The following is a 17,027-nucleotide window of genomic DNA, read 5'->3' as shown; positions in this document are numbered from 1 at the left end:
GAGCGAGGGCGAGAGGCTGGCGCGCGAAGGGGGAGGAGCCGAGCCAGTCAAAAGTGATTTATGGTCGGTGAGGCGCCATGGATGCTCACTTGGGTGTCCCGGCGTGTGGGGTGAGGCGGCCACGTGTTGACTGACTGTGTGGAACGTGTGAAACTAAAGACTTCAAGACGTGTACAGTTGAGACTTGTTAGAACGTGCAAGGCTGAGAACGGACAGGATAAAGAACGTGTGGGTGTGTTGTTACTAATTTTTGCAAGGTGGCGTCAGGCGGGGGGAAGATGGTTGAGACGGGCGGCGTGCGGTCGGCGGCATCCTCGCCCGTGACCTCGGTGCTGCCGCCGCCGGGGCTGCCGCTGGCCACCGCCTCCCTGGCAGAGCCCCTAGGGACTTCATCGCTGCCCTGCCTCGCACCCCTCCCACACTACCCCTACCCCGCCTACCTCCACCACCTCAGCCAGTATATGGGGGGCGGCGACCCGCTCAAACAGTACCTGGCCACCAGCGACCCCCTCAAGCACTACCTCACCTCTGAGCACCTCAAGTACCTGCTGCCAGAGCACATGAGGCTCTACCTGGCTCACGACCCCCTTAAGGCTTACCCCGCCCCGGATCCCCTCAAGGTGCCCCTCCACATTTCCGACCCGCTCAAGAGCTATGCCTCGGCCTCAGAGCAACTGCGGTGCCTTGCAGGCGAGGCCACCGAGGGAGGGGCGCTGCCACAGGTGTCTCGGGCCAATTCGTCAGTATTCACCATTGAGAGCCTACTGGCACCACGCTCCTCAGCGGGGGCGCCGCGCCTCCCACCATCACCCTTCCCAGCCTTACCGCGCCCGCACTATGACCTGCTTGGTGAGTTCTTAACTATTTCACTGCTGCTGGTATATTTGTGTATTTCATTCAGTCCAGGTACAGGAAAGGGACACCTCCATGTGGTGGCACCCATACAACAGGATGGCTCCACTGCTCGGTTATACAAATATCCAACTCCCTCTCCATACTCAAAATGGTGGACTGCAGGAGATGGGCGATTTCAGCCTGCAGTCCACCGGGTTCACGTCCAGATGACCTGGGGTCTCGGCAACGACAATTCAGGCCAATACTAGATGACTGTTATACTGAAAATCCTAACAATCAAAGGCATAAAAAAAATATCTCGAGTCACCTTTCTCAGCTATTACTCACCTACTGTACGTATCATATTAAACAGTGATTTTGTCCAGTCAGAGAGTTAACACCTTTATTGCCTTGGGGGATAGTTCTCGTGGGCTTAGGGGGCTCCCCTGTACAGAATTTCTTATCAGTTTATTTCCGTATCCGGCACACGCAGTCTCTTTTGAATATTTTACCAACCTATTGTGGTAATTACAATAATGATAATTAGCACACTGTATATGGAAATATAAAGCGTAGTGCTGAAAATAAATAACAAAAGAATAGGTGCTACGGAGCCTCCTAAGGAAACGAGAATAATGACCTTTGTGTTCTTCCAGCTCTTAGCATCCCTATCCATCCAGCCATGCATCTTACCAAACCAAAGATTATCACACATCCTGAGCTCTGGAACTGTTCAGTGTCTTTGTTATTTGTTTCCTTCTTTCTTGTCCTGAATGGCTGTGTTCCCTCGTATTCTGCCTTCATCCTCGTTGGTTCTTAATACTTCCACTAACCAGTAACTCTCTTTTTCGTCATCATTATTTATAACCATGGCACTTTTCATGACCCTTAGCTTTTCATTGTACATACTTAGTCCATCCCAGCTAAAAAAAAATAAAAAAAAATCTCTGTCTTTCTATTGCTGCATAGGAACCTCCCATAAAAATTTGTATCTGCCATCCTGTGAACTGAAGGCATAATATTTTAATCCACTTCTTTTCGTGGTAATTAAATACCTATTTTTTTTTTTTTTACTATGGTTTCACAGAGGTCGCTCTACAAAGCAGGGTCGCCTCTTATTATTATTATTATTATTATTATTATTATATTTTACCCTACCAAATAGTTTGGTTATCTTACCTTGGCGGAGTTTCAGCTTGTTGCACCCTATTTCCCGTAGCGCACTGGCAGGGTAAGAAAAAACGGCTTTACGTCCTTTCCATAACATTCTTCAACTAACATCATATTCAGGTGTTAATCTGTTGTTGCAGCTCAGCACTAATATAAAGAGGTGGTAATTTTAGACCAAGTTAAACTGGACGGAGTGCAGTTTCTTGCTCGCGCATCAATAGCTCTGTTAGCCAAGAGTAACTCAAAATGTGCTAGAAGTTTCGTGAATTTCCACTCACGCAGACGCAGAAGGCCTGTCAGCTCTTCCACTGATCCAGAACACCAGCTGTAAACCGTTAATGTATTCTTGTTTACAGCTTTGTTTTCGCGATTATTTTTTGGTCTTGCAGTTACGTGATCCAGGGCCACAAGAATAGCATCCTTTGAATCATGTCACCCCTATACTTGGTATCACTTTGGGTTTTATTATATTTTTAAAGATTTAATCACATATCTATATTAAGTTTATTTAAAAAAAAAAAACATGAAATATCCAACTCCTCTCCTCAACAGCCCACGTCTTTACCCAAGCAGTAAATTTTCTGTAGTATATACGCCGTTCACTTAATCTAGGTGTAAAACTGTCATCTCTTCATCTTCAGTACTACGCAGTGAGGAGATACACCCTGATATGTAGTGCTAATCACGATGAAGTGCTATGGAAGGACGCGAAACCATAGTACTGTCTTATTCTGCAACTGAGTTACGGGAGATACGTTGCAAAAGGATGAAAATCTCACATCAAGTTAAAATTAATGGAATCTAACCATCCAAGAGGTGTGTGGCGGTCATTATGGCGCCAGGTTATCAAGAGAGCCAGGTAGCGCCAGGTGTCACGCGCCACTAGTATGCGTAAGTTCTGCACCGGAAACCTGCGACCAATGTTATGCTATACCCTTTTTACTCTAACTTAGTCGAAAATTGCTGTCTCTCCACCTCTATACTCTTTTTTTATTCTAACGACCAAAATTCTCATCTCTCGCATCTTAAATACTGAGTTGTGGCAGTAGATGAACACTATAGAACACGATGCTCGTCACGAAGAAGTGTTGTGGAAATGATTTAGAGCCACATTACTGTCTTTTTCTGCCAATGAGTTACGTGACATAAGCCGCAAAAGGACGAAAGTCTTGGCCAGGTTAAGGTGAAAAGAGTATAGTTAGCCTCAGATACAACCGCTACCTACATCTCTAGAAGTTTTTTGTCTACCCTGATGCCCTTCATGATGTCGATAGGTATAAATCTAAGGCTTCACTTATATGGTCTGTAAGTTGTATTCTTGCTGGTACAGGGGGCTTCGTTGCACTTCTTCCTTAGCGATTTATCTGGCATTCATTATCATCATCATCGTCATCATCTTTATCATCATTATTATCATGATCATCATCTTTATCATCGTCATCATCTTTATCATAATCATCATCATCATCTTTATGATAATTATCATCTTCATCATCATCGAAATCTCTCTTCCAACCTAAGATGGGGTGAAGCAGCGTTCAGAGTGAGAGAAAAAATATATATATAACTCAATAATAATTATTTAATATTTGTAGTATACACACAATTACCATTTACACACGGAAGAATGTGACGGTGCAACAGGCAAAATATATTACAGAGGGAAAGGACTGACGATAAAAAGCCAGCGAGAGTACGGCCCTGTGAGTACTCCCTGTGAAACCAAGGAAATTATATTAAGAAAATTTTACAGTCACTGCGTCTCGGACGTGTGCAAGCCGGCAGTTACAATACATATATACTTAATGAATTATTGTCTGTCGTGGATTTATGCTGCAGCTGCACTTTCCAAATTCCAACATGCAATTTCAGCGTTGTGTTATTTCGTTGCTTTTTTTTTTTTTTTTATAGGGAAGGCGGTGTGCTATACTGAGCTGATATGCACACATAATTAGGAATAAATAAAAAATGAGAGAGAGCGAGAGAGAGAGAGAGAGAGAGAGAGAGAGAGAGAGAGAGAGAGAGAGAGAGAGAGAGAGAATCAGCGTCCATGGGAGGTGTAGGGACCCAAGAATAGGCTACAGTTGTCCAAAATGAACAATTAAAGGTAGGTAACCAGGCTACGCCCCCGGTAACATTACACTGTCGAAAAATACCCAGACGGCTCTCAGGGACTCGAGCCTGGGCACTGCACTTACGGACGCCCTTTACTGGTGCTGTGGAGGGACACCTTCACGTGGTGGCACCGATGTGAACAGACCGAACAGCTGTCCGGTTATACAAACATCCCTCAATTCCCGTCCAGTCCCCCCAAAGGAGAGTCGACCGCAGGAGAGGGACTACTTCTGCCTGTGGCCAACCGGGTTCACGTGCAGATGAGCCTGGGGCTGCAACTACTACTACCGCACCCACGCCTGGTGCTATAAACCAGTAGACAAACATTTTTATTATTATTACAAGATGGTTGGAAAATATCTTCGGTCCGCTGTAAATTATTATTATTTTTTTCTTAAATGAAACAAAGATATCTTCGGTCCAATATTAACCCCTTTACTAAGGCAAGAAGAAAAAAAGTAAGTCTACTGAAGGTGTCGATGGGAGACTTTATTATCCCTTCAGTACACAAGACACCTTTCTTAAGCCGAATAAAGTCGCTGTTGGTGGAATGGAGGTATCAGAGAATGTGGAATAAGGGAGGGGGACAGGCAAGGGTGGAAGAGGGGAGGGGGGAAAGGTGAGGGTGGAAGAGCGGAGGGGGGAAGGTGAGGGTGGAAGAGCGGAGGGGGGAAGGTGAGGGTGGAAGAGTGGAGGGGGGAAGGTGAGGGTGGAAGAGGTGTGAAGAAACTCGGGAAGGTTGGAGAGGGAAAAAAGGGAGGGGGGACATGTAAGGGTGGAAGAGGAGAGGAGGACAGGTCATCATTGTGAAGAGGTTAAAAGAGGAGAGGAGGACAGGTCATCATTGTGAAGGGGTTAAAAGAATAACAAACATTATGCTGTCGAAAAGGCCGCATAAAAATATCCCATAATAAAATCGGGCAATATGTGAGGAACAAGAGGTGAGTGGGGAGGGGGGACAGGTGAGGGAGGGGGTTGAGGGTGAAGAAGGAAGAGGGAGACATGAGAGGGTGCATGAGGGAAGAGGGAGGCGTGTGAAAGTGCAAGAGGGAAGGACATGTGAAGGTAAAATAGGGGAGGGGGACAGGCGAGGGTGGAAAAGGGGAGGGGGGGGTGAAAAGGAATGAAGGAACAGGTATGGGTAGGAGACGGAAGCTTGGAGAGGGGAAAAGAGGAGAAGGAACATGTGAAGGTGGAAGAGAAGAGGGGAGACAGGTGAGAGGTGAGGGAGGGAGAGAGGGGGACATATGAGTGCGGAGGAGGGGAGGAGGACAGGTAAGGGTGTAGGAGGGGAGAGGGGACAGGTGGGGGTGGAGGAGGGGGAGAAAGAGGGATGGGGGCAGGCAAGGGTGGAGGGGTGGGGGGAACGGCAGGGTCTCGCACAGTAATCCTCCTCCACTATCACTATTTTCATCTTGATTGTTTTCTTAATCTCTCGCTCCCTCCCTCCCTCCCTTCTCTCTCTCTCTCTCTCTCTCTCTCTCTCTTTCTCTCTCCCCCTCATTTTACCCCATTTTTCTTAAGATCACATCCATTCGTCTTCTCTTATTCCCTCTTATCCTGCCTCTTTCATTTCACGTTTTCTTTCCTTATCTTTTTAATTCTCCATCCGTATCTACTCTGCAATTTCTTCCCTGACTATATTTTTTTATGGGAAATTAAACTTAGTACACTGAAATTTTGTTATATTATTAGGATACATTTTCAGCCCAACCTCGGTATGCATTCTCGTGGCGTTAGGAGTCTTTCTGTACTCTTTTACTCTAACATGACTCAAAATTGCTACCTCCGTCTTGAATGTTGAGTTGTAACAATCAATTAATATTACATTATGATGCTAGTCACGAAGAAGTGCTATGTCAAGAATGCAAGACTGTAGTGTTATCACTTTTTTGCAGTTCAGTTACGTGAAAAAAGTAACAAAAGGAAAATCTGGACCAAGGTGAAAGGGTTACAGCACTTGTCTTTTATCAATAAATTTTGCATATTCCAAGAAAAATCTTCTTCATGTTAGTTTTGTTATCTTTTTATATCAAGACAGACTGGGTAAATATCATACATGGAAATAATAATATCTAAATACAGACGACGTTCTTTTTACTCTTTCCATCTCCTCAAGACGACAAACTATTCAGCTTAGGAACTACTTCAGAGCTGGAGGAGTTGGATATTACCTTCTTTAAGCCCTCCAAAATGAAAACTCTTGCCCAAGCTGATGATTTTCGTCTCTCTTTCCCTCCATTTCTCCTTCTCTTTCTTTCCCCGTCTTTCTTCCTTCCCATTCCACCTCTTCCTTTCTTTTGCTCTAAACCCTCTTCCCCCTTAATCCCATCCCATCACCTCCCTTCCAGTCTTCCTCCTCCTCGCCCCTTCTCTCTCTTCCCCGCACTTTCTTCTTCTCCTTTTCTCCTCATTCTTCATTTTCCCCCATTTTCCTCAAGTTCCTCCTCTTCTCTGTCCCAGCCCCCTCTCTTCCTCTCCATTCTTCCACTTCTCTCTCGTCCTCGTGCTTCTCCTCCCCTTCTCTTATTTCCTTGATTTTCTCTTCCCATTATCTCCTCTCCTCTCTTCTCTCGCCTACTCCCCCCCTCTTACTCTCCCTCCTTGTTCCTCCGTTTCTCTTACTCCTCTTCCTCGCGATCCTATAGTCTCTCTCTTCCCCTCTATTCCTCCTCCCCCTCTCCCTGTCCCTATCTTCCCCTTCACTCTTCCTCCTCCACCTCCTCCTCCTCCTCCTCCTCCCTCCCTCATCTCAATTAACTGATGAAAAATGGATTTCTCTTTAAACCGCTTATTCTCTATCCTTTACTGCCCTCCTGTCTTATGGCGGGGTGGGAGAGAGAGAGAGAGAGAGAGAGAGAGAGAGAGAGAGAGAATGTGTGTGTGTGTGTGTGTGTGTGTGTGTGTGTGTGTGTGTGTGTACCATAAAACTACAAGAAAAAAATGTACACAGTCACATGAACACACTACTTCGCTTTGGTTACCTGTAGAAGTATTTATTAGTCACGAATTTTCAGTAGTTCACCTGAAGCCGGTCATGAAGTGCTTCCATCCTTTCAGTATTTCCCTGATTCATTAAGCTCTCCACTACGGTCACGATTTTTACTTGTGTTCCTCCCTCTCTCTCTCTCTCTCTCTCCCCCTATGAAAGAAATATTAAGCCTAGGAAACCCCCTGTCGTATTAAAGTTAGTGAAGGTAATGTCAGCCTCCTCTAGTTTCATGTCACTCCTGGGCTGAATAAAATCGTCTGAAGGAAGCAAGAATGTAACTCTCTCTCTCTCTCTCTCTCTCCTCCCCATGCAGCTTTACCTCCAAGCTGGCCAGGCCGGAGCTAATCCTCGTCTTAACTTCTTGGCTTAACTCGTGGCGGTGCGATTGTCAGACCTCTCTCACTTTCTTCATCTCTCTCTCTCGCTCTCTCTCTCTCTCTCTCTCTCTCTCTCTCTCTCTCTCTCTCTCTCTCTCTCATTTTCGTGTACCTACTTTTTCTCACTTTCTTCATCTTCCTCACTCACGGTCTCTCTCATCTGTCTCACTTTCTTCATTTGCTGACTTTTCCTCACTTTCCTCACTATTCGCACCTTCGCCACTTACTCTTATTTAATCACTCTTGCTTCCTTTCCTTTCCTCGTTTTCTTATTTTCCTCATTTCTCCTCCATTCGCAACTGCATTGAAGATAAGAAACCCCCCAAAGTATAATCACCATCCAGAGATAAACGCATAGTATATCTTAGGTCATTCTGATATCATTTTTACTATCATTTAATCCTGAATCACGCACAGTCGGGGATTATAGTGTACTGTAGGTACGGAATTACTTTGACATAGGCTTCTTTGAGTGGTACTGAAAAACTTTAACTAGTGTTGGCTTCTCTGAGACTGATAAAACCGTCTGGCGTTAGCTGAGAATAAAATAATGAGCTTGTTGTATTCTTTAGACCTTGTTTAGTGCTGGCTTGAATGATCCTCGTTATTATTCTTTACTTTATGCTGAGGTGGATTTCTCGGGTCTGAATAAAATCGTCTGTCGTGACTCGGAAAATAATGCCAAGTTCTTATTTCTCAGCCAAAGGGGGTTAAGCACATCAAGCGGATTTTACTTCACTTTTGCCAGAAGTCCCTAATCCCCCCTCCTTCTCTTCCCACCTACTGCCTCCCCCCCATTGGCTTCGTCCTTCTATCTGTACTTTCGTCTCTTATTTTCTTTCGAGGAGCGAAGCGGGGGGGAGGGGGAGCTTCAAATCTGTGCTTTTAATGATTGTCTGCTTTTCTTCTTCTCGGGATATCCATAGTGGTGTTCCTCAAGGCTCTCTCCTGGGGCTTAGGCTTTTCTTATTATATTCATCTATAATCTTTTAAGTCGGGCCTCTTGTCCATCCCATCCACTCGTGCCCTGGTGATTCTTTTCTCTTTCGACCCTATTTCACGTCTCTACAATCTCTTTCCTTCTATGACTATATTTTCTAACTTTATTCAGTGGTAGAACTTGCTTTAAAGGTAGTCAGTCTTATAACTACTATAGCACTGCTTTACAATCCTTTTATCTTCATCGACATTCACAAAGCTGTTAAAAAAAGTTATAATTGTTGGCTTTTTAACACTTCCTGACTTTTATAATACATTTTAAGAGACATTTTGCCATCTGGTCTTCCGCTCAACCTTGCAAAATGGAAAATATAAAGACATGATTTACATTTCACTATCTCCATCTTGAGCCCCTTTCTTAAATATCCTACGCATTTTCCACCACAGTCAGTGAAGGAATCAGATGTCTTTTATTTGACGATTATTTAAAATTTATGTACTACCGCGGCCTGATATTCTCTCCTACTCTGATATCTCTAACCTGTAAATATGGCAATGTTGCACACGTACCATGACTCTACTATAGTTCTTTTACGTTAACTTGGCCCAGATTTTCGTCCATTTGCAGATTACTCCTCACAGCTCAGTGGCAAAAAAAGACAATGTTACAGCTCTACATCATTCTCATTCCATTTTTTTATGATTAGTACCAGAATCTAGTGTTAAGCTATTGTTACAACTCAGTATTCATGATGGAAAGATGTCAGTTTTAGGCCAAGTAAGAGTAAAAACGATATAATATTGGCTGTTAGTAGGTGAATGGGGTCATGTTCTGTCGGTATTGTGTTGCGTTTTCCTGTGTGACGGTGCCATAGCAACGGGTAAGTGAGGGCAGGGTGAAAAGGAATACTTGGCCACATTAGTAGTCATAAAAGACTATAATTAAATGTACTAACTTATGATTCATTGTACTTAAAATAACTGGCCGCAATAAGAGACTACCCGGTAATATTAAATGTACTACCTCATGATATACTGTACTTACCTCTGTACTCCCGGGTGTCGTAGCACATCGTCAGATCACAACCACCTCTCTCAGTCGTACCACCACTGCGAAGAAAAAAGAAAAAGAAAATTAGATACAGAAAACACATATACTACGACTCAAAATTACTGCACTTAGTCTAATACCTTAAAAATTACACTTTTCATAAATCTTCACTGTCCATTTCATCGTTATATTCTTCCATGTTGTAATATAATCATTTTTTTTTCATCATAATAGCATTCAGAATTCTTGCAGCCTTCTTCAAACTGTATATAATTCATTTAATAGGAAATATAATCAGTGCTTTTTCGTAATTATTTTTTCCCTTCTCAGTCATCTTACCTATAACTAATGGAGCCTAATTTAATCTTGCTTTTTTTGTACTTTTTTTTTTTTCTGGCTCGAAATCTTCCAGTTTGTCAGAGTTTTAAAAGTTCTTCTAATATATATATATTTTTTAAATTCGTGAAATCTCTGACTTAATCCATTTTCTTTTTGTCATTTCTACTTGCCTCTAAATTTCTTCTCAAATGCTAAGTCGGAGAGAGAGAGAGAGAGAGAGAGAGAGAGAGAGAGAGAGAGAGAGAGAGAGAGAGAGAGAGAGAGAGAGAGAGGGATTAATTAGCATCAAGACTCACCTGCTTTGTGACTTACAGGTAAACTCCTTAACCTGTCTAATACCTTGATGTCTTTTATAATCCATTCTTGCTACCTCAAAGAGATTTTTATTTCAATTAAAGATTATTTTTCTTTATAAAGTTTAGCGGTTAGTTTACAGTACATATAACCCCTCCAGCACGGAAAAAAATCTCCTGAGCTGAATAATATGAATAAAACACAGAATGACATCCTTGCAGAGAAGGGGTGAAAATTAAACTCATACTGTCACCTGATGGACTTCTCTAAGGTGACGTATTTTTGCCTATTTCTTGCTGCCCTCAGACGATTTCATTCAGCTTAGGAAGAGTCTCTAAGGGTGATACTTAAGCTAACCCCTCCAGTTCGAAAGGTGATGCTGAAGAAAATTGTCTGGTGGCAGGAAGAATTAAAAAAAAGAAATAAAATGTTGTCCTCGTCGTGAATAATCAGTACTAATTGGCGTGTATTGTCGTTGGGGAAGGAGGCTGCCTAGCACCTCTTCCTTTGCGATTCATTTTTGGATACGGCTGGTTAGTACCATTTAGTACGTTATTTATGCAGCGTATGGCGATGTTAGACCGATTTACATAACAGAGTAGAACAGTAAGGTGCCACAAGCAAAATAATTCGCTTAGGAAGAGGTGTTAGGAGGCTTCCTTAACCGATGAGAATACGAGCTCTTAACCGCCTGGGCCTTAATGTTCTTCGGGGACGGCCAATTAGCATAAACGTCTCGCCAGAAAGTTTTTGAATAATACCCTCCTTCCTGTAATTATAAACTTTTAATGACACCCCCATCCCCTATAATTACACGGCCACTAAACCAGGGCTAAGAGAAAGTTTCGGAATTTTAACAGGAACTATAATTGTTATCGCTGGGTCGGATTTAGAGGATTTATAACCCCTTCAGTACGATGATGTCTACTGTTATTGTTTTCATTATTGTTGCCGCCACAAGGGTATGATTTAGTTGCATTCTTGTTTTCTTCCTCCTCCTATTTCTCCTCCATTTCTTCTTCCTCCTTTCTCTCCTCCTTTTCTTCTTTTCCTTCTTCTTCCTCCTTTCTCTCCTCCTTTTCTTCTTTTCCTTCTTCTTCCTCCTCCTCCTCCTTCATCATCATCTTCGTTTTCATCTTCTCCTCCTCCTCCTCCTCTCCCCTCCACCGTCAGTCTGCCTGTGTTTGATGTTGTGTGGCTTCCAAGTCTGCGTTCCTCGCCTTGTCCTCCTCTTCTTTAATAGGTTTTCAAGGCGCCTCACTGCCTCTCTCTCTCTCTCTCTCACACACACACACACACACACACAGCTACATAACTTTTCCTCTTTCCTCAGCGGTCTTCATCTCAGCTCGTGGATACCGATGAAGCGGTAGTCTTTTCACCCTAACTTGGCCAAGATTTTCGTCCTTTTGAAGCTTAGTTCCCGCAGCTCAAAATAAGACAATACTATGGCTCTACATCCTTACCGTAGCACTTCTTCGTGACTAGCATCATATTCTAGTGTTGATCTATTGTTTCAACTCAACATTAAAGACGGAGAGGTGGCAGTTTTAGGCCAAGTTAAAGAAAAAAAAAAAGAGTATTGTCGTATTTATCGCCTACATTCTGTTCACTTTAACTAGACGTGAAATTTCCCTCCTTCTATCTTGACTATGTAACACTAATTTAACACCTGAATATGGTGCTAGTCACGAAGAAGTTCTAAGGGAAGGATGCAGGGCCGTGGTATTGTCTTATTCTGCCACTGAGCTGAGGGGAAAAGGTTGCAAAAGAATGAAAACCTCCGCCTAAAATAAATAAATAAATAAATAAATAAATAAATGAACTACTATAATAATTACCGCTTTGTCTGCGCCATCTTGAAAATTATCGTTCTTCCTGATTCGTCTCAAATTAACCAAATAAATAAAAGACGCCCTTTTTCCTGTTTTAGTCTTGTTACCGTTGGACGATTTAATTTATCTTAGAGAGTGAGTGAGAGTACTAGGTGACGTGGAAGGCTTCTTAACGCATTTTCCTTGGCGATTTACCCTTCATATTACATCTTACCTTCTGCGATAAATTCCTTCAAATATCGACACATTTTGCACCTATAGAGAACATGAGGATACTGAGTTGAAAGGATGTAGACTAAATCGCTGAGTGAGAGATGTTTGGACATCTCTCAAAGCTACTTAGAATACGACCGTAAATCCAATTATCTCTATCGGTTAATGAAGCTACGTAACACCTTTGTCCGACCGATTTATTCTTGTATAAAGTACGTTAATATTTTTTCTCTTATCTATACAGTCTGTGTCTGCATTTCAAAGATGGAATTAATATGTAACAGTTTTGCAAGGTATGGTGTGAAAAATAAATCGCTGAGGTAAAGGTGCTTGGAAGCCTCCTGATTTAACGGGAAAACGAGGCAAGGATGATCATTATTAATAAACTGGACGTGAGCTCGGCGCGCTGGAGGCTGAAGATTTCTTTTTCTTGTAGCACACCATCCTCCTCTCAGGGGATGTAGGGAGGGGGGGAGGAACTGAAGGACATATGTATAACCGGGCAGCTCCACCAGCCGGTTATATCAATATCATCACATGAAGGCGTCCCTCTCCAGCACCAGTCGTCGTACGGAAGAGTAATATAATCATCATTTAACTAATAATCATGGATTTAGAGAAAGCGTATGATAGAATTGATAGGGAGGCTTTGTGGACTGTTTTAAGATTGTATGGACTTGATGGTAGGTTACTAAAAGGGGTGAAAAGTTTTTATGTAAATAGTAGAGCGTGTGTAAGAGTGGGAAATGCTGTGAGTGACTGGTTTCCTGTGAGAGTGGGGCTGCGACAGGGATGTGTGATGTCGCCTTGGTTGTTTAATATTTACATGGATGGTGTTGTAAGGGAGGTGAATGCAAGAGTATTAGGTGGAGGCCTGAGTCTGGTGAATGTTGATGGTGGAGAGTGGAATCTGAAGCAGCTGCTGTTTGCACATGATACTGCACTGGTGGCTGATTCAGAGGAGAGATTGAGACAGTTGGTAAAGGAGTTTGGAAGGGTGTGTGAAAGGAGGAAATTGAAAGTAAATGAGAATAAGAGTAAAGTGATGAAGTGTACGAGGTTGGTAGATGGTAGGGGGATGAATATAGCTTTGAATGGCGAGTTGCTTGAGGAGGTAGAGTGTTTTAAATATCTAGGGTCACATGTTGCTGTGGATGGAAGAATAGATGCAGAAGTGAAGTTTAGAATAAATGAAGTAGGAAAGGTGCTGGGAGGAATGAAAAAAGTGTTTAGATGTCGTTCGCTTAGAATGGATGTAAAGAGAAGGTTGTATGAGGGTGTTGTGGTACCGACTGCGTTATATGGGGCTGAAACATGGAATATGGGTGTAGCAGAGAGGAAAAGTTTGAATGTAATGGAGATGAGGTGTCTGAGGAGTATGTGTGGAGTGACGCGTATGGATCGAGTGCGAAATGATGAAGTGCGAAGGAGAACTGGAGTTGTTCGGGAGATGGCTGGTAGAGTTGAGCAGAGGGTGTTGCGATGGTTTGGGCATATGGAGAGAATGGATAATGAGCGATTGGTGAAAAAGATAACTAGATCTGATGTGAGAGGTGTAAGGCTGAGAGGAAGACCACGAATAGGATGGATGGACAGTGTGAAGAGAGCACTGGATGCGAGAGGGATGTCTGTTGAGCAAGGAAGAGTGGCTGTGCGTGACAGAAATAAATGGAGAGAAACTGTGAATGAATAAGTGATGACGCAGCCCTGAGGGGATATTCTCCCGTATTTGGTCTGATCAGCTAGTCAGGTCAGGTGCGGTTAAGGGGATGGGTCTGTTATGATGTGGCAGGGGTAAACCAGCTCTGCTGTCGGGCCCTGCTGCGGATGTTACTGATTGCATTGCGCAGTTGACCCTTGTGCGGTGTGGTGCGGTGAGGATCTGTCCGTTCTTCCCTTGAGGCTAAGATGCGAATGAATGTGTTTGAATAGATGAGTAAATGGGGAGTGTGTCGTCCTGTCTCGGCTACCCCCCTTTCCTTGGGGGAAGCAGCCTAGGTATATAGATAGATAGATAGTTTAACTAAATCCCATATTTACGTTATTCTTTTTCTTCTGCAATTTTTGGAGGACGAGGGGCATCCGCGTGGTGAATTAGGTCGTCAGGTGCTGGCCAGACAGATGTACTTCAATAATTAGCAGCCGTTTATGGGGTTTGTCTCTTCACTCCGATGACCCATTTTTCATTTCCGATGACCCATTTTTCATTTTCTTCTACCTACCGTCAGACGATTTTATTAATCTTCGGAGAGAGACTTTCTAACTGATGGGACAAGATAAACAGCCTTAAATAACTCCTTTATATACTAATTAAAATGTTGCTGGGGAGAGATGCCTTCTCGCGGTGGCACTGGTATCATATAACTGGTCGGCTCCGGGTGTATAGAAACGTCCCTTACCTCCCTATCTCCCGAAAGGAGAATGGTGGACTACCGGAGGAGGGCAACTTCAACCTGCAGTGGCCGGGGTCACGAGAGATGGACCTGGGGTTGTAGCTGCTATTACAATTATAGAGATCCTTCTCAAGATGCATATAAACTGACTGTCGACAATAAAATGAATAAATAAATAAATAGGCAAATACCGGTAAAACACAATATATACGTCGTCGGACTGAAGGTGTTAACAGGTTTGCATGACGCTACCAACTACTGGGTATATAATACAGTAGTCGTAACGTTGGTCTCACTACGTTTACATCCGCGGCGATTTCACCCGAGCGAGTGCTATCGAGGAATCTATAATCTGTTTACTTTAATTAGGAGTAAAATAGCCATCTCTCCGTCTTGAATACTGAGCTGGGATTAATACTAGAATATGGTGCTAATCACGAAGTAGTTCTACCGGTAATATGGCAGCACCGTCACTGAGCTGCGGGGAGTAAGCTGCAAAGGGACGAAAAAAAAAAAACTGCGTAGTTGCAATTAATTAACTATAGCAATGTTAACTGTCAAGCCTGTTCGCTGTATACGTCCATCCTGTGTGTGTGTGTGTGTGTGTGTGTGTGTGTGTGTGTGTGTGTGTGTGTGTTAATAGTTTTTACGGTGCTTCGAGATGCCGAGTGTGTAATTTCGACTCTAGACGTGCCTCCGAACTCTCTAAATTAATCCCACAGTCCTGGGAAGAAATATCGTGACAAAAGTTAATATTATCCTCAATTTAACCTTTTATATCTTTGTTTACTACGTTTTCGGGTGCTGGAGAAAGACGCCTTCATGTGGTGGCACGGATATGACTGGGCGGCGGAGATGCACGGCTACAGTATACAAGCGTCCCCCAACTCCCTCCCTATGAAGAACTGCGAAAAGAGAGTAACTTAAGTCGAAAGTCCACCGGGTTCACGTCTAGATGAGCCTGGGGTATCAACTACTGTTACTTTTTCAGGGAGGTTCGAACTGTCTGGTGCATAAGATCAGTTCCAATCGTCCTTTCTGAACTGTTTTTGCCTGTGGAGTCCAGATCAGGAAGCGGAGTGCCACTGAGCGATTAAAAATATTCACACTTCGATCCCTGCCTTCACCCTCCTCCCTAAACCTTCCTATCTGCCTTCACCCTCCTCCCTAAACCTTCCTATCTGCCTTCACCCTCCTCCCTAAACCTTCCTAACTGCCTCCACCTTCCTCCCTAAACCCTCCTATCTCGTACGTTCAATCTGCTGTCATCATTTCCTCCATTACGTAAAGCTCCCAGGATCATCTGTCCCCCGATTTTGTGTGTGTGTGTGTGTGTGTGTGTTTTAGTTTTCCGATTTCCTTTTCAGTTGCTCAGCCGTTTGTATTTTAGCTTTTAAGGTAGAGTCTAAATTCTGGGAGCTTGACTACCTTATGTGAATGGCTGTCTGGCTCATATCATCGGGTCTGCAGCTGATATTTCTCTTACAAATATATTTTCACTGATTCTGGATCCAACAGCACCACATACTTAGGTAAAAAAGAAAAAAAAAAAGCCGTGATTGATGATGATGATGATGATGATGATGAGATACGCTACTAGAAGAGGGTGAGACTGACTAGGAGAGTGTATAAGAATGAGGTGGATTAGGGGAGCTGGGAGACCAAGAACGAGGTAAAGAAATACGAGGTAGTATGTAAGGGAGGCCGGAAGGTGGGATGGTTACTGTGTAGGGCCGAAAACGCCTTCACGTGGTGGCACTGATTAAGTTGGGAGGCTCATCTGTTCGGTATTCCAAACGTCCTTCAGTGCCCTCCCTAACCCCCAAAAGAAGGCTAGTGGACTGAAGGAGACGGGCAACTTCATCCTGCAGTCCACTGAGTTCACAGATGAGCTTGGGGTTGCAACTACTACCACCAACCTCAGAGGTTCTTGCAATTCTTCAGTTCTTGTTTTTTATTTGATTCATATTCCCTCTCTCTCTCTCTCTCTCTCTATATATATATATATACTCGTTCTGTTTCAATTAATGCTGTGTTGCTAATCATTTCTTTATGCTGCATTCTAAATCATTCTTGCATTTCTCCAGCTGTCCTTGAAAACATGAACTGATTTCTGTTCTACTTACACGTGACCCTGATTTTCCTCCTCCCTTCACTGTCTCCACGTTTGCTCTGAAATCTGTATCCCATCTCGCTTATTGGCGAGTCTATCCCTACTAACCTCACGATCCCTTCTCTTCCCCTACCAAGTCATCCGCTGTTCTTATTCTCGTCTCCTTCAGTATCTCTACATCTCCTTTATTCTTCTTACTCCCGTCTCCCCATCTCCACAAATCTCCTACGTCTTAAAAATCTTCCATCACCCTTTCATGATACGCCATACATAGCTTACTGGACAATATAGTGGAGTGCTCTGTGTCTGACTCGTCGGCGGGAATTCATCTGAGCAAATTAATCGCTTCACTAGCATGATGT

At 43.4% G+C, this 17,027-nt stretch overlaps 1 protein-coding gene across 1 annotated transcript in view; it reads left to right on the top strand.

The window, feature by feature from the left end:
* The first annotated feature begins 278 nt into the window (after positions 1–278).
* Positions 279–17,027, top strand: part of LOC145414971 (uncharacterized) — a 33,865-nt gene continuing 17,116 nt past the window's right edge. The window contains exon 1 of the mRNA XM_080284381.1: positions 279–849. Coding sequence (XP_080140507.1) covers positions 279–849 — 571 coding nt within the window. The remainder of the gene's footprint in view (positions 850–17,027) is intronic.

This window comes from Coenobita brevimanus, chromosome 101 (assembly GCF_032717465.1).
Source record: "Coenobita brevimanus isolate Jiangsu-jjx chromosome 101, ASM3271746v2, whole genome shotgun sequence".
In the NCBI taxonomy this organism is placed as follows: Eukaryota; Metazoa; Arthropoda; class Malacostraca; order Decapoda; family Coenobitidae; genus Coenobita; species Coenobita brevimanus.
This window is presented reverse-complemented; position numbering and strand designations above follow the sequence as displayed.